This window comes from Oncorhynchus mykiss, chromosome 16 (genome assembly GCF_057628025.1).
Source record: "Oncorhynchus mykiss isolate SJ-2025 chromosome 16, ASM5762802v1, whole genome shotgun sequence".
Classification (NCBI taxonomy): domain Eukaryota; kingdom Metazoa; phylum Chordata; class Actinopteri; order Salmoniformes; family Salmonidae; genus Oncorhynchus; species Oncorhynchus mykiss.
Window position 1 is genome coordinate 57,845,207 of NC_143037.1, and position 23,933 is coordinate 57,869,139.

The 23,933-nt window shown below is 45.9% G+C and overlaps 1 protein-coding gene across 1 annotated transcript in view; it reads left to right on the plus strand.

The window, feature by feature from the left end:
- The window catches only part of sema3g (semaphorin 3G), a 60,008-nt gene that overhangs the window by 28,683 nt on the left and 7,392 nt on the right, over window positions 1–23,933 (plus strand). The window contains exons 3-14 of the mRNA XM_036947322.2: window positions 1,288–1,350; window positions 7,123–7,242; window positions 11,988–12,078; window positions 13,523–13,639; window positions 13,856–13,998; window positions 18,268–18,382; window positions 18,510–18,579; window positions 18,794–18,938; window positions 21,909–22,140; window positions 22,247–22,338; window positions 22,457–22,498; window positions 22,630–22,855. Of these exons, the coding sequence (XP_036803217.2) occupies window positions 1,288–1,350; window positions 7,123–7,242; window positions 11,988–12,078; window positions 13,523–13,639; window positions 13,856–13,998; window positions 18,268–18,382; window positions 18,510–18,579; window positions 18,794–18,938; window positions 21,909–22,140; window positions 22,247–22,338; window positions 22,457–22,498; window positions 22,630–22,855 (1,456 nt within the window). The remainder of the gene's footprint in view (window positions 1–1,287; window positions 1,351–7,122; window positions 7,243–11,987; window positions 12,079–13,522; window positions 13,640–13,855; window positions 13,999–18,267; window positions 18,383–18,509; window positions 18,580–18,793; window positions 18,939–21,908; window positions 22,141–22,246; window positions 22,339–22,456; window positions 22,499–22,629; window positions 22,856–23,933) is intronic.

Genomic DNA, 23,933 nt, shown 5'->3' on the forward strand with positions numbered 1-23,933 from the left:
TGACTGATTCTGTGGTTCAGACCATAAAAAGGCATGTTTCAGACAGGCAGGGATTTATTGTGGTTCAGTTCCAGACAGGCTCGATAAAGGGATAGAGTGTGATTTATAGAGGAGGCCCTAATCCTTTCTGTAACATTCATTTATGATATGATAGCTGTGTTACAGAAAAGCACCTGTATCAGGTGTCGTTTTCTGTCTTATGATGAATGGCCATGCACTATAATGTAGGAGCACGCATGTACATGCACTATAATGTAGGAGCACGCATGTACATGCACTATAATGTAGGAGCACGCATGTACATGCACTATAATGTAGGAGCACGCATGTACATGCACTATAATGTAGGAGCACGCATGTACATGCACTCACTATAATGTAGGCGCACGCATGTACATGCACTATAATGTAGGAGCACGCATGTACATGCACTATAATGTAGGAGCACGCATGTACATGCACTGTAATGTAGGAGCACGCATGTACATGCACTATAATGTAGGAGCACGCATGTACATGCACTATAATGTAGGAGCACGCATGTACATGCACTGTAATGTAGGAGCACGCATGTACATGCACTATAATGTAGGAGCACGCATGTACATGCACTATAATGTAGGAGCACGCATGTACATGCACATAAGCACAGACACAAATACACATGGACACAATTGCGGATGGACACAATTGCGGATGGACACGTACGCACACTGTCACAGAAAGTTACTGCTTCCTTGATTGTTTTCTTGGTACTCTGTATAGACCTCTTCCCGAAAGCAAAATAAGCTTTTAAATGAAACACACAAAAAAGCCATCTGCGAGTCAGTAATTTACAACACAGTATCTGATGGTGCCAAAGAGGGGCTTTCCAAAAACAATCTTGAATAAGCTGGATATTGATGATATAGAACACACCGTAAATGTATCACACGGCCTAAATTACTACACTGTGATTACAGTTCCATGTTCGACCCACCCACATCAATTAGCACTGATTAGCCCATGGATGATTGTGTGGGAGCAAAGACTTAGTGAGATACCTGCTTGGATTTCATGTGATCTAGTATGTTTTCATTGTTTAAACTGTGGCTAATAATGTTCTCATGCTCTAATTGCCTGTAGTTATATTGTGGATTTAGGCAGTGAACAATGTTATGACGTGATTTATCATTTTATCATTCTCTCTCTCTCTCTCTCTCTCTCTCTCTCTCTCTCTCTCTCTCTCTCTCTCTCTCTCTCTCTCTCTCTCTCTCTCTCTCTCTCTCTCTCTCTCTCTCATTGTAGATCTACTGGCCTCCGTTGCCTGGTAACAGAGATGAATGTGTCCAGAGAGGGAAAGATTCTCAGGTGAGTGACAGCTCAGAGAGGCCTCTCTACTTCCTATTTACTCAAAAAATGTCACATCTATGGTTTCCACCGGTCTAGCCTATTCAGCTGCTTTATCAGCCACTCTAGACAGTAGCATTCTAGTTACCTTACTGACTGTACTGTACATTCTACATTGCCACATCTGGATCATGTTATCAGGAAGCTAAACAGCAAATTGATGTCGACAGTTGGCTTGCTGTGTCAACACTCCCTTTTCCTATATCCTACAGGCGACAGCCATAGTCCCATGCATCATCCCACCATCCCTTCATCTATCCATGCCTCCATCCCTGGGTACAGTGAAGTTGTTTAACAGCCAGTGAATGAGATAGGGAGTCTTTCGATATCTAGTAATATCCCCTCCCACATGGCTGAGGTATCCAGAGTCGGGTTCCCGACACAATGAACACCAGTAATTACATCTTTAAGAAGACTGCCCATATTGAAACTGGCCCTCACTCCCCAGTCAGACACTCTAAAGACACTTGCGGTTCCATGTTTAATATCTTCTGTCCCCTAAGCCTTGGGTAACGACAGAAAGTGAAACAACCCTCGCATCTGGTCTGGGTTAGGGGGTTTGGCCTGTAAAACAGGACTAATCTGTCTCTGTGGATGTGGAGGCAAGTTTAAGACCCCCCCATTGGGCGTCAACACTGGCCCTATAGGTAACTGTGGCGTTTGAAGTGGCAGGTGAGGAGGGTATCTAATATCAGGAGTTATTATGCGTTTCCTCCTCCTGTATGAGGTATGTGAGCTGGTGTTCTTAGGGGAGAGGAGCAGTCGTGACGGGTTAAAGTTGGGCCCACGGTAACTCAATCTAACCTGTGCCAAGGGAGCCGTGGGCTGTGTGTGTTTAAGCTCCCCTCCAGAGACACACCCATGCACCCCAGAAGCACTCACCTACCATCAGACTCATTCAGACCACAGTTCAAGTTGCTGGAGATACATTGTTTGTCAGAGAGGAAGAGGGGCCCATGTTTCTAGTCCAGTGTCTAGCATCATTAACAATGACTGGGCTGGGAGGTAGAGGCGAAGTGGGAATGTGTGTACAGGGTCACATCGGTAACACTTCTCACCTCTAGTTCCTCCCAACCGGAATACGACACACCACCTCCACCCCAGTGCCCTCTGAGGCTAGGGACTCCATGAGAAAGGCTTTTAGGGACTGTATGTGTTGTTTACCCTATGTAAGAGGGGGTGGTCCCCAGTGGACAGGCCCAGTTATGTTGTTGTCTCTGGGTCATTGATGGGGTGCCCTCTCTGCCGCTGTTCTCTACCTGACAAAGACTCAGACATGGACACACACTCAATCAGGGCTCTGTTTGTACCTTTCCCCGCAGCTAGACAAAACCCCAGGCAATGTCATAAGTCAAAAAGTTGCAAAGGCATGGATAGGTGTTGGTTTGATTGGTTGAAATGGACTTGTTTGTGTTTTTGCCAGAGAGAAAGGCTTGGTTCACAACCCTTACTGAGGACTGATGTTATCCCAGTGGATGCAGGGACATGTGAGTGTGTACAGAGCAGCTCATTCCGTCACAGATGGACACTTAAATGTGTGTTCTAAATATACCCTGTCTGCCTATGCCAGCGGGTGGGTGAGTGAGGACAGAGCTATCCCTCCCTCTCTAACTTTGTTAGGCAGTGTTGAACATGGAGACCTCCCATTAAACAAACACTGTGGAGTGAAGCGGGCGCTGGCACTGACTAGACACTGACTAGACACTGACTAGACACTGACTAGACACTGTCTAGACGCTGACTAGACACTGACTAGACACTGACTAGACACTGACTAGACACTAACTAGACACTGACTAGACACTAACTAGACACTGACTAGACACTGACTAGACACTGACTAGACACTGACTAGAAACTGACTAGACGCTGACTAGACGCTGACTAGACGCTGACTAGACGCTGACTAGACACTGACTAGACAGCCTGGCTGGTTTTAAAGCCGGAGCGCGTTGTGTTACTATTGTTGCACCTATTCAGCGTTCTGATGGTCGCAATCTGTCTCCTTCCCTTATACACAATGTGTCTGTGTCTTGGAGCTGTAGGATGTGCATACTACTTCCCTCCATTGACTGTGGGGGGATGGAGGAGTTATCTGTGAGGGTATTTTATTGACTGGCTAAAGGAGGGGAACCGGCTGTTCAATGGGGCTGTGTGACCCCGCTGGTTGACCACTGGGTAACACCTAACGTGTTTGCTTTATGATGGCCTTTCTCACAGGTCGCGACCACATGACCCCTAATTTCATTGCCCCCAGCAGACATAGATGTCCCACAGCCCCTCCCTCAGCAGGAACCAGACAATAACAAAGCAGGAACTACCGGGGTTGTGGCTTTGGGAGAGTTATTAGTCCGAGTGGATGGGTGAGAGATTTGAATGTTTAAAGGATTTGTAGGAGACTTTTGAAGAACTTTGTGAGACTCTGAGACTTCATGCATCAGGGAGCTGGAAACTCAGCTTGGTGCCATTTGGCACAGTGCCTTGGCATTATCCAGCACTGCCAGAGGAAACGTTCCACTATGTTCATTAATGGGTACAGCCGTACTTATGGGTACAAACGTGGAAGTGACTTGCTTTAAAAAGTGAATCATCTACTAACCAAGGACAAATATGCAGACAGACACTGTGGATCGCTCTAGGCTAACAGTACGTCTAAGCTTACTTGATATGAACAACTACTGCTGGGCTAAAGAAACCAAACTTTAGGAGTTGAGCACGTCTTATAGTGCATTTGATGCCTACGCTTGTGTCTACCACTTGTCTGGGAGCTGGTGGGATTGTGTTGTGTGTCTGTCTAAGTTATCAATGTTCACATCTGTAGTCTGCTCATCTGGCCTTCTCCTCAGCACACTGCTTCTTTGCTCTTTCTTCTCCATGTAGCTCCAGCTGTGTGGACCACAGAGACTTGGACTGAAGCATCCTGCTTTTTCCAAAACAGCTTTGTGTGTGCCTCTTTGTGTGTGTTTGCATCCATGTGTGTCTTCGAGTGTGTGTGCACAGCTGTACGCCTGTTTGACGGTGTGTGTGTTTGTCTTTCTCTCTCTGCGTGTGTTTGTGTGTTTCCCCCAACGATGGTCTTGATTTCCTGTTAGTGTTAACAGCGCTGATTGCTCTCCAGTGAATGCATGCTGTTTACACTAGAACAAGATGTCTCCATCCCTCAGTATAATCATCTGAGGCCTGATGGTATTACCCTACCACCCCGCCTGTCTGTTACACACTCAATATTATGGAGAAATACATTACGAAGGATCTGCCACTCATCAGTTTATACACTGAGTGTATAAAACATTAGGAACATGGAGGAGACAGGGCCAGGAGGCTGCGTCTCTCCACTGGGACCAGTCTGGAGTCTATATCTACAGTCCGTCTCACTACAGCCTACACTCTATACTCAACCAGAGCAGGGGAGGAGAGTGGGATGGTGGTAGGTGAAGAGAGGGAGGGAGGGAGCGTTTTGGGTAATTAAAACCTGAGAGGAGGAGTATGTGCGTAAGGAGGAGTGTGTGTGTGTGTGTGTGTGTGCGTGAGGAGTGTGTGTGTTTACGTGAGGAGGGTGTGCTTGTGTGTGTGTGTGTGTGTGTGTGTGTGTGTGTGTGTGTGTGTGTGTGTGTGTGTGTGTGTGTGTGTGCGTGGGTGGGGGTGTGTGTGCGTGAGGAGTGTGTGTGTTTACGTGAGGAGTGTGTGTGTGTGTGTGTGTGTGTGTGTGTGTGTGTGTGTGTGTGTGCGCGCGAGGAGTGTGTGCGTGAGGAGTGTGTGCGTGAGGAGTATGTGCGTGAGGAGTGTGTTTGTGAGGTGTGTGTGTGTGTGTGTGTGTGTGTGTGTGTGTGTGTGTGTGTGTGTGTGTGTGTGTGTGTGTGTGTGTGTGTGTGTGGGCGTGTGTGTGTGTGCGCGCGTGCGTGCGTGCAGCTATAGTCTGGACAGGAAGGAGAGCCAAGTCATGTTTGGCTGATAGATAAAAAGCACACCTGGCTTCACTCCAAACCGCCAATATACTGTACAGTGGGTGTACAAAACATTAGGAACACCTTCCTAATATTGAGTTGCACCCCCCTTTGCCCTCAAACAGCCTCAATTCGTTAGGGCATGGAATCTTCAAGGTGTCGAAAGTGTTCCACAGGGATGCTGGCCCATGTTGACTCCAATGCTTCCCACAGTTGTGTCAAGTTGGCTGGATGTCCTTTGGGTGGTGGACCTTCTTGATACACATGGGAAACTGTTGAGCTTGAAACAAACAGCAGCGTTGCAGTTCTTGACATAAACCAGTGCTCCTGGCACCTTCTACCCCGTTCAAAGGCACTTCAATATTTTGTAACATGTCTCCTCCCCTTCATCCACACTAATTGAAGTGGATTTAACAAGTGACATCAATAAGGGATCATAGCATTCCCCTGGATTCCCCTGGTCAGTCTATGTCATGTTCAGAATGTTTTGTACATTCAGTGTATAATAGTGTATAATACTCAACTTACAAAAACAATGTAAGCTGAAATTGGGATTTTATTTTAGGAATAAGGCCTTTTCTTTTGAAGCCAGAAGGTGGCTAGTATCAGCTACATTTATGCCTTTACTAGACTATGGGGATATTTTATATATGAATGCTTCCGCTCAGTGTTTGAGATCAATTGACACTCTTTACCATGAAACTTTGAGATTTATTTTAAACTACAAAACCCTTACGCACCACTACACTTTGTATACCAGGGTTGGCTGGCCTTCTCTAGTCACTCGTAGGCTCAGTCACTGGTATACTTTTATTTACAAAGCCATTTTGGGTTTACTACCTTTTTATTTGGGCATTTTTATTGTTCAGAAATGTGGTGGGTACTCTCTTCATTCGCTGGACTTTATCCTGCTAACTGTTCCAAATGTCCCAACTGAATTTGGTAAAAGGGCTTTTATGTACTCTGCGCCATCGTCTTGGAACGCCTTACAAAATACTTTTAAACTGGAAGAACTTGTCCCGATTGGTGTTTTTAAATCATTATTAAAGGATTTTGAGGCTGATTCCCTGACCTGTCAATGTTTATCATTTGCTGTTTTATACTCTTGTGAATTCAATGGTTTTTACTAGATTACTTGTAGTTTTTCATGTTGTCTGTCTGTAATTTTTTTGTAGTGACTTGGTGCTGCCTATCTTGGCCAGGGCACTCTTGAAAAATAGATTTTAATCTCAATGAGCCCTCCCTGGTTATTTAAAAAAAAAAGTAGTCACACACACACACAGCAGCTAAGTGGACGAGTTTGACCCTCTCACCCTAGGGCAGTGACACTCTTGGCTTGTTTCCTGTTGGTCACTGTGACACCACTCCTCAGCTTCTATTGGGAAACTTCAAGAAAAGGATACATCTGTGCCCTACTCTTCCTGAGGGCTTGAGGATTCTATTTTCTCTTATTCTGTCTCTAGATCTCCTCTCTTATTCTCCCCCCACCCCCTCTCTCTAGCTCTCCATCTTTCTCCTTCTCTTCTCTCTGTTGCCTGATCCCTCCATGTGGCCCTGTCTTTGGCTGTGGGAAAGATCTGGGAAGCCCAGCGTTTGTTGAAGTTTATTGTTTTTCATCTTTTCAAATCTTGTTCTTGGCCCTTATTGCTAACATGTGGAATCAATGGCCTTTGTTAAGAAATATTTTTGCTCTACACAAAATGGTCAGAAATTGGTTGACAGTTTATTGTTGTCCTGTGTATGTGTATTTATTTAACCTGTGTGTGTGTGTGTGCGTGTGTGTTCACAGACGGAGTGTGCCAACTTTGTGCGCCTGCTGCAGCCCTATAATCGCACCCACCTGCTGGCCTGTGGTACGGGTGCATTCCAACCCATGTGTACCTATGTGTACGTGGGCTACCGTGGAGAGGTAAGACCCCACTGCATCACACACACACACACACACACGCACACACACACACACACACACACACACACACACACACACACACACACACACACACACACACACACACACACACACACACACACACACAGAGAGGCTCTGACAGATGAGTCACCCTGGTTTTGCTCTACATACTCTCTCCTCCAGCAGCCAGTAATCAGATGAGGCTGTCTGGTCTGATGCTGACTGACTCCCATACCTTTGACTGCCTCAGTCTCCTCACCTCGTTGTAAAGCTGTAGTATTGTGATCATGGCAGTACCAACTACTCCCTATGGATTGTCTGTCTGTCTCCGTTGTATAGTATTTGATACCTGATACTGTCTTATTGGATCCAGTCTGTGAGCACAGTGGTCTCTCTCTCTCTCTCTCTCTCTCTCTCTCTCTGAGACAGTGTGTACAGAAAGAGGCAGCAGGCTGTAGCCGTCAGTAACGTTCAGCGCTCTGGCTCCAGGCTCAGAGCTCCAGGCTGAGGACACATGGCCCAGGGTTGTGCTCCAGCATGCAGCTGTCCAGCGGGGCCCTGCTGCCCTGGTGTGAGGCCCTCTGTAGGTGCCTGTATGTGGTGAAACCCCACAAAGCTGCACACAGGCCCATGTGGCTCACCCAGCAGGAGGGGATCGGACTGGGCATGAGGGGATGAGGCACTGGGCTTGGAGGGTTGGTGAGGGTTCCACCTATTCAAGTTGGGGGATGGAGGTTGTGGAACCAACAGGGTGTTATGTGAGACAGGGAGGGTATATTTATAGGCAGGGAGTGGAAGGGTGGTCTGTCTGTGGTGGTGTGTTGGTAGTTAGGGTGGAGGCTGCTGGATTAACTGTGTGGAGGGTTGTGTGTTCTGCCATGCTGGCCCTCTCTCTAAATTCATCATCCTGTGTGCTTTGGACCTATGCTTTATTACATTTCATTAAAAACCTTTAGGTCTTATCTCTGTGCTGCCTCTGACAAGCTCACCATGACACTGAGAACAATACATCTACTTTGTAGAGTAGAGCAGCATAGTGTGTGTGTGTGTGTGTGTGTGTGTTTGTTTGTTTGTGTGTGTGTGTGCATGCTTGTGCGTGTGTTTCTATGTCTCTCTGTGCCTGTGTGTGTTGGTAGATGGATACAGTGTGTTAAGGTGTGACGTAAGGCAGCTGACTGCACATCTGTCCTGGGGAGGCTTGGAACAGAGGGGAAACACCCTGTCAAAGGTCATCCCACCCACAGACCGGCCTGAAGGTTCATGACCCTCCCCCCCATGAGCAAATAAAATATGAATAGATAAGAGAAACAACAACAACAAAAAACATTTTTTAGCAATAAAGTCCTGCGGTCTTAAAACTAGCGTGTGTGTGGCAGTGGAGGCTGCTGGGGGAGGACGGCTCATAACGGAAACCATATGTTTAAGATTTGATACCATTCCACTTATTCCGCTTCAGCCATTACCACGAGCCAGTCCTCCCCAATTAAGGTCCCACCAACCTCCTATGGTGTGTGTGTGCGTGCGTGCGTGCGTGCGTGTGTGTGTGTGTGTGTGTGTGCGTGTGTGTGTGTGTGTGTGTGTGTGTGTGTGTGTGTGTGCGCGCATCAAAGAGCATGTGTGTGTGCCAGTAGTCGTGTCAGGCTTGGTAGTGGGGTTGCTGGGCTGTTTGGCTTGGCAGGGCTGACTAGAGAACGACAACAGACATGACTAGCGCCAGTCCCCTCGCTCTGCACCGAGTTACCACAGAGAGACTGGATCTGAGTGAGACTAGCCAGGAGGAGAAAGAGAGGGAGGGAGGGAGTAGAGAGAAGGGGGGTGGGGAGGGAGAGATGGATGAAGTAGAGAGAGAGGGGAGGGAGAGACGGATGAAGTAGAGAGAAAGGGGAGGGAGAGATGGATGAAGTAGAGAGAGAGGGGAGGGAGAGATGGATGAAGTAGAGAGAGAGAGGGGAGGAAGAGGTGGATGAAGTAGAGAGAGAGGGGAGGGAGAGATGGATGAAGTAGAGAGAGAGGGGAGGGAGAGATGGATGAAGTAGAGAGAGAAGGGAGGGAGAGATGGATGAAGTAGAGAGAGAGGGGAGGGAGAGATGGATGAAGTAGAGAGAGGGGAGGGAGAGATGGATGAAGTAGAGAGAGAGGGGAGGGAGAGATGGATGAAGTAGAGAGAGAGAGGGGAGGAAGAGGTGGATGAAGTAGAGAGAGAGGGGAGGGAGAGATGGATGAAGTAGAGAGAGAGGGGAGGGAGAGATGGATGAAGTAGAGAGAGAAGGGAGGGAGAGATGGATGAAGTAGAGAGAGAGGGAAGGGAGAGATGGATGAAGTAGAGAGAGGGGAGGGAGAGATGGATGAAGTAGAGAGAGAGGGGAGGGAGAGATGGATGAAGTAGAGAGCGAGAGGGAGGGAGGGAGTAGAGAGAAGGGGGGTGGGGAGGGAGAGATGGATGAAGTAGAGAGAGAGGGAGAGATGGATGAAGTAGAGAGAGAGGGGAGGGAGAGATGGATGAAGTAGAGAGAGAGAGGGGAGGGAGAGGTGGATGAAGTAGAGAGAGAGGGGAGTGAGAGATGGATGAAGTAGAGAGAGAGGGGAGGGAGAGATGGATGAAGTAGAGAGAGAGGGGAGGGAGAGATGGGTGAAGTAGAGAGAGAGGGGAGGGAGAGATGGGTGAAGTAGAGAGAGAGGGGAGGGAGAGATGGATGAAGTAGAGAGAGAGGGGAGGAGAGATGGATGAAGTAGAGAGAGAGAGCGGAGGGAGAGGTGGATGAAGTAGAGAGAGAGAGGGGGGGAGAGATGGATGAAGTAGAGAGAGAGAGGGGAGGGAGAGATGGATGAAGTAGAGCGAGAGAGGGGAGGGAGAGGTGGATGAAGTAGAGAGAGAGGGGAGGGAGAGGTGGATGAAGTAGAGAGAGGGGGGAGGGAGAGATGGATGAAATAGAGAGAGGGGAGGTAGAGATGGATGAAGTAGAGAGAGAGGGGAGGGAGAGATGGATGAGGTAGAGAGAGAGGGGAGGGAGAGATGGATGAAGTAGAGAGAGAGGGGAGGGAGAGATGGATGAAGTAGAGAGAGAGAGGGGGGAGAGATGGATGAAGTAGAGAGAGGGGGAGGGAGAGATGGATGAAATAGAGAGAGGGGAGGGAGAGATGGATGAAGTAGAGAGAGAGGGGAGGGAGAGATAGATGAAGTAGAGAGAGGGGAGGGAGAGATGGATGAAGTAGAGAGAGGGGGAGGGAGAGATGGATGAAATAGAGAGAGGGGAGGGAGAGATGGATGAAGTAGAGAGAGAGGGGAGGGAGAGATGGATGAAGTAGAGAGAGGGGAGGGAGAGGCAAAAGAGAGGAGGTAAAGTAAAGAGAGTAGAGAGGTGCTGTAAGGAGGACAAATGAGGTATAGAGAATGAGGTATAGAGAATGAGGTATAGAGAATGAGGTACAGAGAATGGAAAGTAAAAGAGGTTTGATTATGTGAAAAAGATGAACTATGGAGATTCACCAAGCAAGAGTTCTAATTGGAATTTGAATTAAAGCTGATTGATCTGATCACGATAACTAATGTTACTAGATAGATTTTATTAAAAGGAGGTTAGTTTCTGTGCGTATAGGGTACTGTGTACTGTATGTGTGCAGCCCGGAGAGTTACACAGCTCAGGGAGAGGTAACATATGGTGCTGCTGCCACTATTTAGCTCACTGAGAGAGGAACAGCAGAGATCCTCTACCGCTTGCGCTTGCCAAAGGGAGGGAGGGAGGGAGGGAGGGAGGGAGGGAGGGAGGGAGGGAGGGAGGGAGGGAGAAAGAAAGAGAGAGAGCGAGAGAGAGAGAGAGAGAGAGAGAGAGAACACCTGACCACTGTGACTGACCCAAACTTATGGAAAGCTTTGACTATGTACAGACTCAGTGAGCATAGCCTTGGTATTGAGAAAGGCCACCGTAGGCAGACCTGGCTCTCAAGAGAATACAGGTTATATGCCCACTGCCCACAAAATGAGGTGGAGACTGAGCTGCACTTCCTAACCTCCTGCTAAATGTATGACTATATTAGAGACATTGTGGAACTCAAAGCCAACCTTCCTCACTGACAGTGTCAATATAGCTGGAAAGGTCCTTGTGCCACTGGGAATCCCTGTGTGATTCAAAGCCAAGGAAAGGGCCACAAAATCAAGGACATACAGTGTTATTTTAATCATGGTAGCGTTATTAAGTGTAATTTTATCCTGCTGACTTCCATGTCATGGTGTCCTACATGACAGTGTGTACAGTCATTCAACCAGAGAACCACAATGCCTCATTATCTGCACTAGGAACTGCTACCCAGAGCTGGAGATTGTGGATAGTTCACAGAGAGGACATTCATCTGGGTCCTGATTCACTTGGAGCTCATCCTGTCTGTCTTTTTACACTCACTGTGTTACCCCTTGTTACTCCTGTCCCTCACTGATGACATCACTACAGTCAAAGAGTCACTACTGTATTAGGGCATAGAGATACATTCAATTAAGTGTTCTATTTAATTATATGTATTAGAGTGATGTACTGTATGTTGAAATATTTACAATGAGTTCAGTAATTGCCCTTACGGCCTTACATTCAAATCGTAAGATTTTCTTAAGAATTTCACTGTAGCCTGTAATTGCACTTGCAACCCTGGACATGTGACTTTAAGCTTCTAATCTAATATTTTAATGATATGTGATATGATATGTGATATCTGGATTTTTCCTAATCCCATTTTTCTTTTTTTCTCCTAAACAGCATGTTTTCACCATGGACCCTACCAAAATGGAGAACGGACGGGGGAAGGTTCCTCACGACCCCAGCCTCCCCTTCGCTAGCACCTTAATTGGTAGGTCCTGTATTCTGTGTCTTTATTAGTCCAGTATGTTTATCTCAACACAACAGCCGGAAGGGGTTTGAGGTTTCTGATTCTGTGAGATACACTGTAGTAAGGGTGTTCCTCTCTTGTTGTCATTCCACATAGCTTGTGAAATAAGCCAGATTTACTGCCTCAACATGCAACTCTAGAAGTCGCAGGGGTGAAAAGTGTGTGTGTGTGTGTGTGTGTGTGTGTGTGTGTGTGTCCTCCCACCCTGCCTCAGTCCACTCTGCTGCTGAACCTCACAAACTCCAGGATCTGTCCCAAAATGCATTGGATCTGGCAGGCAGACACACAGGGACGGCCAAAGGCCCAGCAGTCTATCCTTGAGCACACTGATACACAAAAGACAACCCCTACACAAACAGCGTAATATTCCACTAATGCTCACTCACTTACACTGTATAAAGCTAACATGGAAAAACACACTAAACACACACACACACACAAGTTGTGTACATGTTCTACACTGTTGAATCACACATCTATTATCCTCTATTCATTCTGTAGGGACTTTTGAATCATGATTAAGGTGTAATTTCTGGTCGCAATGGATAGATTCATCAGACAGGGATAGAGAGAGAAAGAGATGGGGGAAGAAATAAAATAGAGAGACAGAGAAGGGGAGACGGAGAAGGAGAAAAAGAGAGAGAGAGGAAGACAGAGCGTATTTGTCATGGCCATTGTGTCCCACTAGTAAAGAGAGCTCTTTGGCAGGGGGAGGACAGGAGGTCAGTAACCCTCCTCCCTGCTTCCTCACACACACGCATCCCTCTGATGTTTCTCTGCATCTCTTCTTTCTCTGGGATCAGCTATTGAAAGAAGCTATTGCCTTTCAGCGGGGCCAGAGTCTGCATTAATCACACTTCTCAAAACTCTGTGGGACCAAGCCAGACTGACTATCTGTTTGTGCATGCTCAGGGGTGTAAGGCAGCCCCACTGTCTCTGTACAGCTAGCTGCTATTATAATGGTTGGTTGGGAAACGATCATCGGAGCCATAGATACACACACGTGTGCTCCCACACACAGGCACTTCCATCCTCAGTCAGTGAAGTGATGGCAGGGCTTAGGGAGCTATGACACGGCCACTGTAGATGAATATACTCTTGTTAGGAGCATGACCTGTCATGTAGAGCAGGGATAGCATTTAATCGGATACGAGTTCAGTTGGGAATGCTGTCTGATTCAATGGGAGATGTTGTTACAGACAGTTGATCTGATCTTTGTCCAGTCTATGAACCTTCTCTAGGGATGCAGGACATGTGGCTTGGGGTATGTCTACTATATTGGCCAATTTTGTATTCCTGTCATCGTGACATTTTTGCCCTGCCATCCCTTATTTCCTCATCCTCGCTCCTCATCCCCTCCTCTTTCATTATCTTCCTCCATCCTTTCCTCTCTGTCTGTTCCCAGGTGGGGAGTTATACACAGGGCTGACTGCAGACTTCCTGGGTAGAGACTCAGTGATCTTCCGTAGTCTGGGAGGTCGCTCCACCATGAGGACTGAGACGGACCAGAGACTGCTGCATGGTACAACAACTGTACTCTACTCAGCACCCACACTGAATACACACCTAAACCAATATCAATTATACACCCATTCTACACCATTTGGTTCTTACATCTTCTATAGACACTACTAGCTAAGAAATAACTCCTATTTGCTCTCTTTTTTTACATTTATTTTTCACTGACTCTCTCACTCACTCACCCACTCACCCACTCTCTCTTCTTCCCTCTCTCCAGATCCTAAGTTTGTTGCGGCCCACCTCATCCCTGATAATGATGACCGTGACAATGACAAGGTGTACTTCTTCTTCACGGAGAAGGCCATGGAGGCCGGGAACAGAGAGGGGGCCATCCACACCCGCGTAGGACGTGTGTGTGCGGTAAGAGAAATATACATACAGTTGCACCTAACTAAATCGCATACCACCCAAACAGATCAACAGATGATGCAATCTCTATTGCACTCCACACTGCCCTTTCCCAAATGGACAAAAGGAACACCAATGTGAGAATGAGGTTTATTGACTACAGCTCAGCAATCAACACCAGAGTGCCCTCCAAGCTCATCACTAAGCTAAGGACCCTGTGACTGAACACCTTCTACAACTGGATCCTGGACTTCCCGACGGGCCACTCCCAGGTGGTGAGGGTAGGCAACAACACATCCACCATGCTGACCCTCAACATGGGAGCCCCTCAGCGGTGCGTGCATAGTCCCCTCCTGTACTCCCTATTCACCAGAGGCTGTGTGGCCTCGCACGACTCCAACACCATTATTAAGTTTGCCTCTACTGAAACAATGGTAGTAGGCCTGATCACCAAAGACGCTGAGACAGCATATATGGAGGAGGTTAGAGACCTGGCCGTGTGGTGCCAGGACAACAACCTCTCCCTCAACGCCAGCAAGACAAAGGAGCTGATGGTGGACTACAGGAAGTGGAGGGCCGAGCATGCCCCCATTCATATCGACGGGGCTGTAGTGGAGCCAGTCAAGAGATTCAAGTTCCTTGGTATCCACATCACTAAGGACCTATCATGGTCCTGCTACGTTCCCCAGCTAGAAATCCAAATAATGTTGCTCAAACAGAAACTAACAGAGTCACTGACAACAACTACACAAAACAGGTGGGATTTAGCAGGGGTTCTGTAAGACACTCATGGGTGTGTCCACTGAAAGTTGACTAACAACAATAACTGGAACCTAAACGACACTCACCATGAGGGACCACTAAATTTGCCTAAGAAGAGGCAAACAAAAGAAAACCCCCACAAGAAACTTAAAGACAGGAAGCAAACCAAAAACGTGGAGCAAAATTAAATCAGGGAAATCAGACAAAGGAATGTTATTTAAAAACAAATCTAAATAGGGAGTGCCAACTAACGGTGGGCCAGCGACTCTTAAATAGCACATGGGCCAGCACAGGTGAAACACCTTCCCACTAACGAGATGGCAACCAGCACAGGTATAACACATACTGACGAACGAGGTGACCCCAATGGTGCGCCCTACGTGCTAACGAGCTACACGTGCTAAAGTCCAACCTCAAAACATAAATGGAAAAACCAAAGCCTGTACAGTCAAAACACACCAACACAGTCTTGAAGAGGGCACGACAACGCCTCTTCCCCCTTGGGAGGCCCTCAGACTCTCAGAAAGTTATACAGCTGCACCATTGCGAGCATCTTGTCTGGCTGCATCACCACATGGCAACTGCCATAAGACTGCTGGACAGTTAATCACATGTCTACCTAGACTATTTGCATTGACTCTCTTGCACTGATGCTATTTTTGATTTATTTAACTTGGCAAGTCAGTTAAGAACAAATTCTTATTTTCAATGACAGCCTAGGAACAGTTGCTTAACTGCCTTGTTCAGGGGCAGAACAACAAATGTTTACCTTGTCAGCTCAGGGATTTGATCTTGCAACCTTTCGGTTCCCAGTCCAACACTCTAGCCACTAAGCTATGCACACTCACTGGACTCTACCCACACACTCACACATACTACCATGATACACCAACATTGGAGGGAAAGGGCTCGTAAAGTAGGCTTTTCCCGGTAAAGTTTACACTTGTTGTATTCGGTGCATGTGACAAATATAATTTGATTTGATAGTTCACTCTCCAGGACCCACGAAGTCAGTCTTCAAATTCTCTGAGACCACGTCATGATCTGGGGCTTGGGAACTGGATCATGGCTCAGAGTTATTTCCACAGTGGAGCTTCAGCTCTGCCATAGTGATAGTTTAACATTTAGTTACAGGGAGATGTGCTTATAGTATCGCCTTACAGGGAGGGTCTCTAATGGTTTAGTCAGGCCACAGGTGGGCGGGTTGGGGAGAGCTGACATTCCCCAACAATTGGCGTCTTTCTTCCTCCTTACACACACAGCTGTTGGATGTGCTCTGGTATGAGCGTCAGAGTGTGCATCTCTCTCACACAGTCATACATTCCTTCTGACACACACACACACACACACACACACACACACACACACACACACACACACACACACACACACACACACACACACACACACACACACACACACCACAGCTGACAGGTTCGCAATCTGCTTTAGATTCGCCATCTGCTTTAGAGTCTAGGCAATTTATAGTGTAACATTCCTTTGCTCACACTTACAAGTATATGGTTCTCACACAAACAAACACACACAGTCCCCACAGTCCCCCCCCAAATCTCTCTCCATACATCGTATATTTCTTCCTGCACATCCCTCCCCAAGGCGTTGTTAAACACTGCCTGCTATTATCAGTTCCACCAGAACAGGACCACATCCTTCCAAGAAAGCAATGATCTGATCCCAGACAGCTTACACAGCCCTGGTGTCTATTAAACGACCCTGTCTGTCTGTACGCTGCCTGTATGCTAGCGCTACAACAATACACTATAAAACAGTATGGAGGAGAAGACAAGCTCATATGATTACATCTCCATAACCCGTGCTCTCTGTCTCCCCAGTGTCCAGTGCATGGTTATAGAAGGGTTTACTAGACAACTTTCCCATGGGAGAGGACAGACAGAGTTAGTTAGCTACAGTATGTACTTCTATGAGTTTTAGTCCTGCTGCCGTATGGATAATGGTTATTCTTTGTTTGGGTGTAACTGATAAACTCTATTTGTTTGCCTTGTATTGACAATTATACTGTATAGTCAGTGTGAGCCATCTCTCCTTTCTCCCTCCCTCTTTTGGTTAGTGTATGTGTTGTCTGTATGACTGAGATGTTATGGTGATGATGGTGGTGGTGTGGTGATGGTGGTGGTGTGTTGTCTGTATGATTGAGATGTAATGGTGATGGTGATGGTGGTGGTGTGTTGTCTGTATGATTAAGATGTAATGGTGATGGTGGTGGTGGTGGTGATGGTGGTGGAGTGTTGTCTGTATGATTGAGATGTAATGGTGATGGTGATGGTGGTGATGGTGATGGTGTGTTGTCTGTATGATTGAGATGTCATGGTGATGGTGGTGGTGATGGGTGGGGGTGGTGGTGGTGTGTTGTCTGTATGATTGAGATGTAATGGTGATGGTGATGGTGGTGGTGGTGGTGATGGTGGTGGAGTGTTGTCTGTATGATTGAGATGTAATGGTGGTGATGGTGGTGGTGGTGGTGATGGTGGTGGAGTGTTGTCTGTATGATTGAGATGTAATGGTGGTGGTGATGGTGATGGTGTGTTGTCTGTATGATTGAGATGTCATGGTGATGGTGGTGGTGATGGGTGGGGTGGTGGTGGTGTGTTGTCTATATGATTGAGATGTAATGGTGGTGATGGTGGTGGTGGTGGTGGTGTGTTGTCTGTATGATTGAGATGTCATGGTGATGGTGGTGGTGATGGGTGGGGTGGTGGTGGTGTGTTGTCTATATGATTGAGATGTAATGGTGATGGTGATGGTGGTGGTGTGTTGTCTGTATGATTAAGATGTAATGGTGATGGTGGTGGTGGTGGTGATGGTGGTGGAGTGTTGTCTGTATGATTGAGATGTAATGGTGATGGTGATGGTGGTGATGGTGATGGTGTGTTGTCTGTATGATTGAGATGTCATGGTGATGGTGGTGGTGATGGGTGGGGGTGGTGGTGGTGTGTTGTCTGTATGATTGAGATGTGATGGTGGTGATGGTGGTGGTGGTGGTGATGGTGGTGGAGTGTTGTCTGTATGATTGAGATGTAATGGTGGTGATGGTGGTGGTGGTGGTGATGGTACTGGAGTGTTGTCTGTATGATTGAGATGTCATGGTGATGGTGGTGGTGATGGGTGGGGGTGGTGATGGTGTGTTGTCTGTATGATTGAGATGTAATGGTGGTGATGGTGGTGGTGGTGGTGATGGTGGTGGAGTGTTGTCTGTATGATTGAGATGTAATGGTGATGGTGATGATTGTGATGGTGTGAGTTGTCTGTGTGATTGAGATGTAATGGTGATGGTGGTGGTGATGGTGATGTGGTGAGTTGTCTGTGTGATTGAAATGTTATGGTGATGGTGGTGGTGATGGTGATGGTGTGTTGTCTGTGTGATTGAAATGTTATGGTGGTGATGGTGGTGATGGTGATGTGGTGAGTTGTCTGTGTGATTGAAATGTTATGGTGATGGTGGTGGTGATGGTGATGGTGTGTTGTCTGTGTCCTCTATAGAATGATGCAGGTGGACAGAGAGTGCTGGTGAATAAATGGAGCACCTTCATCAAGGCCAGACTGGTGTGTTCTGTACCTGGGCCTCATGGCATTGACACACACTTTGACGAGCTGGGTGAGACACACATACACACACACACACACACACACACACACACAAGCACAAATAATGTATGCTCGCAGGCACCAAACCTGAGCACATTAACAAAAGTACTCAATAACGCTTGTATTTTGTTTCACAGAGGATGTTTTCCTGCTTAGAGGCAAGGATGAGAAGAACCCAGATGTTTATGCCATCTTCAGCACCATCAGGTGAGCTCCACACATGGTTACACACATCCATATCGCCGTCTATGAATTTGACAGTGGTTGCATTCCTCCAGACCCAATTCCTTTACCATAACAAGCGGCAAGGCAGACATTTTGTTGTTTTTCAAATCCCAGTCTGTAGCTTTAACATGTACAATGGAGGAACCAAACCCTAATGAAATCAGTCCCTAACATTAAACGTTCCTCTCTCCCCTAGTAACGTGTTCCAAGGCTTTGCAGTTTGTGTGTACCGTATGGCAGACATCAGAGAAGCCTTCAACGGGCCTTTTGCACACAAGGAGGGACCTGACTACCAGTGGGGGGCTTACGAGGGCAGAGTGCCCTATCCAAGACCTGGGGTGGTGAGTAATACCATACAGTACCATACTGCAGGCTACCATGCCATATCTACAAACTAATACTTTGTTTCAGACTCCTTGTCAGCTTGCTTGTGTGAGAGAGATCAGGTGATCAAACTGGGGCGAGAGAGAGAAATTGAATGAGAAAGGGAGACAGACAGCGACAGAGAGAATGAAGAAGAAACTCCAACAGAGGGATAAAGAGCTAGTCCAGTGTGGTTACTGTTGGTCCTCCCCTCAGCAGCTCTGCCTCATGTTTTCTTGTCATCCACAGCGCTGTAATTTAGCTTCATTCAGGGCCCGAGTGTCAGAGCAGAGTCGGCACCTCTGTGGTTTCAATCCACACACACAGGCCTGATTAAGAATTATGTCCTGGCTGAGAGAGAGAGAGAGAGAGAGAAAACATTCAGGGGCACACCTGTAATTCATTTTATATTTTACCTTTATTTAACTAGGCAAGTCAGTTAAGAACAAATTCTTATTTTCAATGACAGCCTAGGAACAGTGAGTTAACTGCCTTGTTCAGGGGCAGAACAACAGATTTTTACCTTGTCAGCTCAGGGATTCGATCTTGCAACCTTTCGGTTACTAGTCCAACACCACTAACCCCAGCATTGTTGATTTTTTTAAATGGTTTGTTTCAATCTCTATGTTTTTGCAACTAAATTGATTTATTAATTCATCCAATGCTACTCAAATATAAATAATAAATATTTATCTAAACTAATCCAATATGTTACTTGTTTTTCCAGTTTAAATGGTTAAGTAGTCTCATATGCTGTATTAGTAGTTTTCCAAACCTGGCAGTTATTCTGAAGAATTCAAAATGTTGGATATCCCCACTCTGGTTGGATTCCAATAGGAAATACACATCATAATGTGACTTGCAGGCCTGAAACCCATGATATTTAGGTCATTGCATTAGGGTAAAACTAGGCCCTCAAAATAAGACCTTATTAATAAATACTTTGTACGTTGTATTGTGTTAAAGAATTTAATGTTAATGATAACATATTCGCTTAGGATCTCACTTGGTGAAGACCACAGGTCTACAAATCGATGAATGCAACAACCATCAAAAAAAATGTGTCATGGGCATTAACTACAATTCACTGGAAAGCCAAGGCATTCTGGGAAATATTCAAATAAGGCTTTACCCGAGCATTGTGTTAATTTAACACTGACAAGTGTGGACCCGTATAGACACTGGAGAATTTACTGTGTACAGGCTCCTATACTAATACTCTACATATGCTGGGGGAATCTGCTCCAGTTTGCTCATTCCTGAGGTTCACCAATGTAAACACTCCTAAGCCAAAGGCACCCTAAATTACTGGATCAATATATAGCTGACTGGCTTGGATCTGTGTGTGTCTCAAATAGCACCCTATTCCCTATAAAGTACACGACTTCTGTCCATTGTCCATAGGGAATAGGGAGCCATTTTGGATGCATCCTCTGTTTGGCACTGTGGAGACATTTGGCTATCTCCTCCCTCAAACAGAGATCACCTCAGCTGTACTGTTTCTGCAAGCTATTGTGCAATCTTCTGTGATTTAGTGCTTAGGCGGTGTGCATAGTTTTCACACCCGTAATGAGAGTAGATAAGAATTTGGCAACAATTTTTTCTCCATTCCTGTCAATTCAGGAATTTAGATAGGCTTTGATAGCAGTAGTGGTGCGTGGGTGAAATCACTGGGGAAGCTAAAAAAAAGCATTATTACAACCTACAACCAGTCAAAAGTTTGGACACACCTACTCATCAAGTTGTTTTATTATTTTCTACATTGTAGAATAATAGTGAAGACATCGAAACTATGAAATAACTCATATGGAACCATGTAGTAACCAAAAAAGTGTTAAACAAATCAAAATATATTTTAGATTTTAGATTCTTCAAAGTAGAGTTACCTCTGCTGCAGAGGTTAACTTCATTAGAGTTACCAGCCTCAGAAATTGCAGCCCAAATAAATGCTTCACAGAGTTCAAGTAACAGACACAACTCAACATCAACTGTTCAGAGAAGACTGTGTGAATCGGGCCTTCATGGTCAAATTGCTGCAAAGAAACCACTACTAAAGTACACCAATAAGAAGAAGATTCTTGCTTGGGACATGAAACATGAGCAATTACATTAGACTGGTGGAAATCTGTCCTTTGGTCTGATGAGTTCAAATGTGAGATTTTTGGTTCCATTCGCTTTGTGAGACGCAGAGTAGGTGAACGGATGATCTTCGCATGTGTGTTTCCCACCGTGAAGCATGGAGGAGGAGGTATGATGGTGACACTGTAAATTATTTAGTTATCCGACCTCAACCCAATTGAGATGGTTGGTGCGCCAGGACCAACGCTGATTGGCTATTTTTTTTTTGAAATGATCAAGGGAGGCCAAATGGGCCCTTACATTCAATGTTATGGGCAGCAACACTGTCATAATCTTTTGGACCAGACTGCTTTAAATAGATGGCCTACACATACAGAGGGGCTGTTTTGCTTGCTCGGATGCTATCTCCGGTCAGATACATTCAGCCTCTTGCGATTTGAAGGAAAATTATGAAACATAGAGACGAACGATACATTTTATATATTTTTTTTTTAAAATTTTTGGTGGGGAAGCCTGGCTTCCGTTGGCATCTATGAATACACGCCACTGTTCGATAATGAAAATCTATGTCCATTCCAACTTACAGTAACTGAAATTATTTTTTTGCAATGCTGTCAGAAGTGCCTATGGATTAGTCAATGTTATGACAGAATTTTAAGAAATCTTCCCAAGCAGTGTTGAATATGACTCCCAGCCAAACATTGTAAGGGAGTCACAGAGAAACACAGACCTAACTTACTAAATGACTCATCAACTGATCTCTAAAAACACAGCTGAATAAAACATTCATGTCACATTCCCCCTTTTACATTTAACACAAATCATATGTTTTTATAAAATGATTACTAAAGAGTTCCTCTCATCTCCAGTGCCCCAGTAAGATCACCAACCAGCCTGGCAGACAGTTTGGCAGTACCAAGGACTTCCCAGATGCAGTGCTCCAGTTTGCCCGAGGGCACCCCCTGATGTGGCGACCGGTGTACCCGGCCATGAAGCAGCCTCTGCTGGTCAAGGCCAACTTGCCCTACCGCCTCAAACAGATCGTGGTGGACCGTGTAGAGGCAGAGGATGGACAGTATGACGTCATGTTCATAGGCACCGGTTTGTCCTAACTTCTCCACATTTCTGTAATTAGTCTGAGTGGTGACTAGTCAGGAAACTTGAGTGTATTGGGATGTAAGTTGACCATTTTGACCTCTGACCCCAGACATAGGCACTGTTCTGAAGGTCATTGCTTTGCGCAGCGGCAACACTCTGGACACAGAAGAGGTCACTCTGGAGGAGCTGCAGGTCTTTAAGGTAACTAGATAAGATGCCTCCTTTCTCCTCTGTCTCCCCTCCTCCTCGTGTATTTAAAAGTCTAACCAATTCGCAATGTCTGAATGCGAATGAAATATAATATTTTTATGTTATCAAGGTGCCAACTCCCATTACCTCTTTGGAGATCTCAGTAAAAAGGGTGAGTAAATGTAAATTATTTATCACAGTTGACATAAACTTAAAGAAAACATGCAAGCACTGAAGCCAACACCACGATAAAACATTAGATTCTCATTCTCTGGTTGTACTCTGACCCCTTTCCGCACACAGCAAGCACTGTACGTGGGTTCTCCGGTGGGTATGGCCCAGCTGAGGCTTCACAGGTGTGAGACATATGGGAAGGCTTGTGCTGAGTGCTGCCTGGCCAGAGACCCCTACTGTGCCTGGGACGGCACCTCCTGCACTCGCTACACCTCGCTCAGCAGACGCCGCTATCGCCGTCAGGACATCAGGCATGGTAACCCGGCCCTGCAGTGTATGGACCAGAACCTCAGTGGTGAGAGAGGGGGAGATGGAGGGTAAAGGGTGGGAATGAAAAGCTTGGGAATTAAATGAGTGTAAATTAATTACAAAATGAAGATGATAGACTATGTGAGAAGGATATACAGCACGGAGACTCACAACATGCCAAGTGCCCTTGGGGGAAAGTAGGGCACTCTAATATCCTGTTGATAAATGCTTATTAAAATGTTGTGCATGACAGAGGTGTGAGGGGGGTGAGCTAGTCTGGCTGTCATGGTGGCCAAGCGGAAATTGACCCAAAGTATTTGCTCCAGGGAGGACACAGAGGTCAAACCTGTCCATTGAGAGGCATTAGACTCTGAGAGGTGAGGTAGGACAAACACTGGGGCGGCATCTGTACATAGCCCATCTGTAAACAGCCCATCCAACTACCTCATCCCCATACTGTATTTATTTATTTATTTACTTATCTTGCTCCTTTGCACCCCAGTATCTCTACTTGCACATTCATCTTCTGGAGCAGAACTATCACTCCAGTGTTTAATTGGTATATTGTAATTACTTCGCAACCATGGCCTATTTATTGCCTTACCTCCCTTATCTTACCTCATTTGCACACACTGTATATAGACTTTTTCTACTGTATTATTGACTGTATGTTTGTTTATTCCATGTGTAACTCTGTGTTGCTGTATGTGTCTAACTGCTTTGCTTTATCTTGGCCAGGTCACAGTTGTAATGTAAATGAGAACTTGTTCTCAACTATGCGACTATATTTAACAATATATTTAACTATGGTTAAATAAAGGTGAAAAAAAATTGTAAATGGTACCCTATTGCCTACATAGTGTACTACAGGAAGGATTGGTTTGGTTACTTTCTAAATGTAATCTGTTATAGCTGCTAGTTACCTGTCCAAAATGTTTATCAGGAATGTAACTTTTGGATTACCCAAACTCAGTAACTGATTACTTTCAGTTACTTTCCCTTTAAAAGGCATTAGATGAAGACAAAAATGACCCATCAAACACATTTAGTGTGTCATCATTAATTTGGTTTGTCTGAATGTAAAAGTGATCCAATAAGTAATCATCTAGTTTTTCAAAAGTATC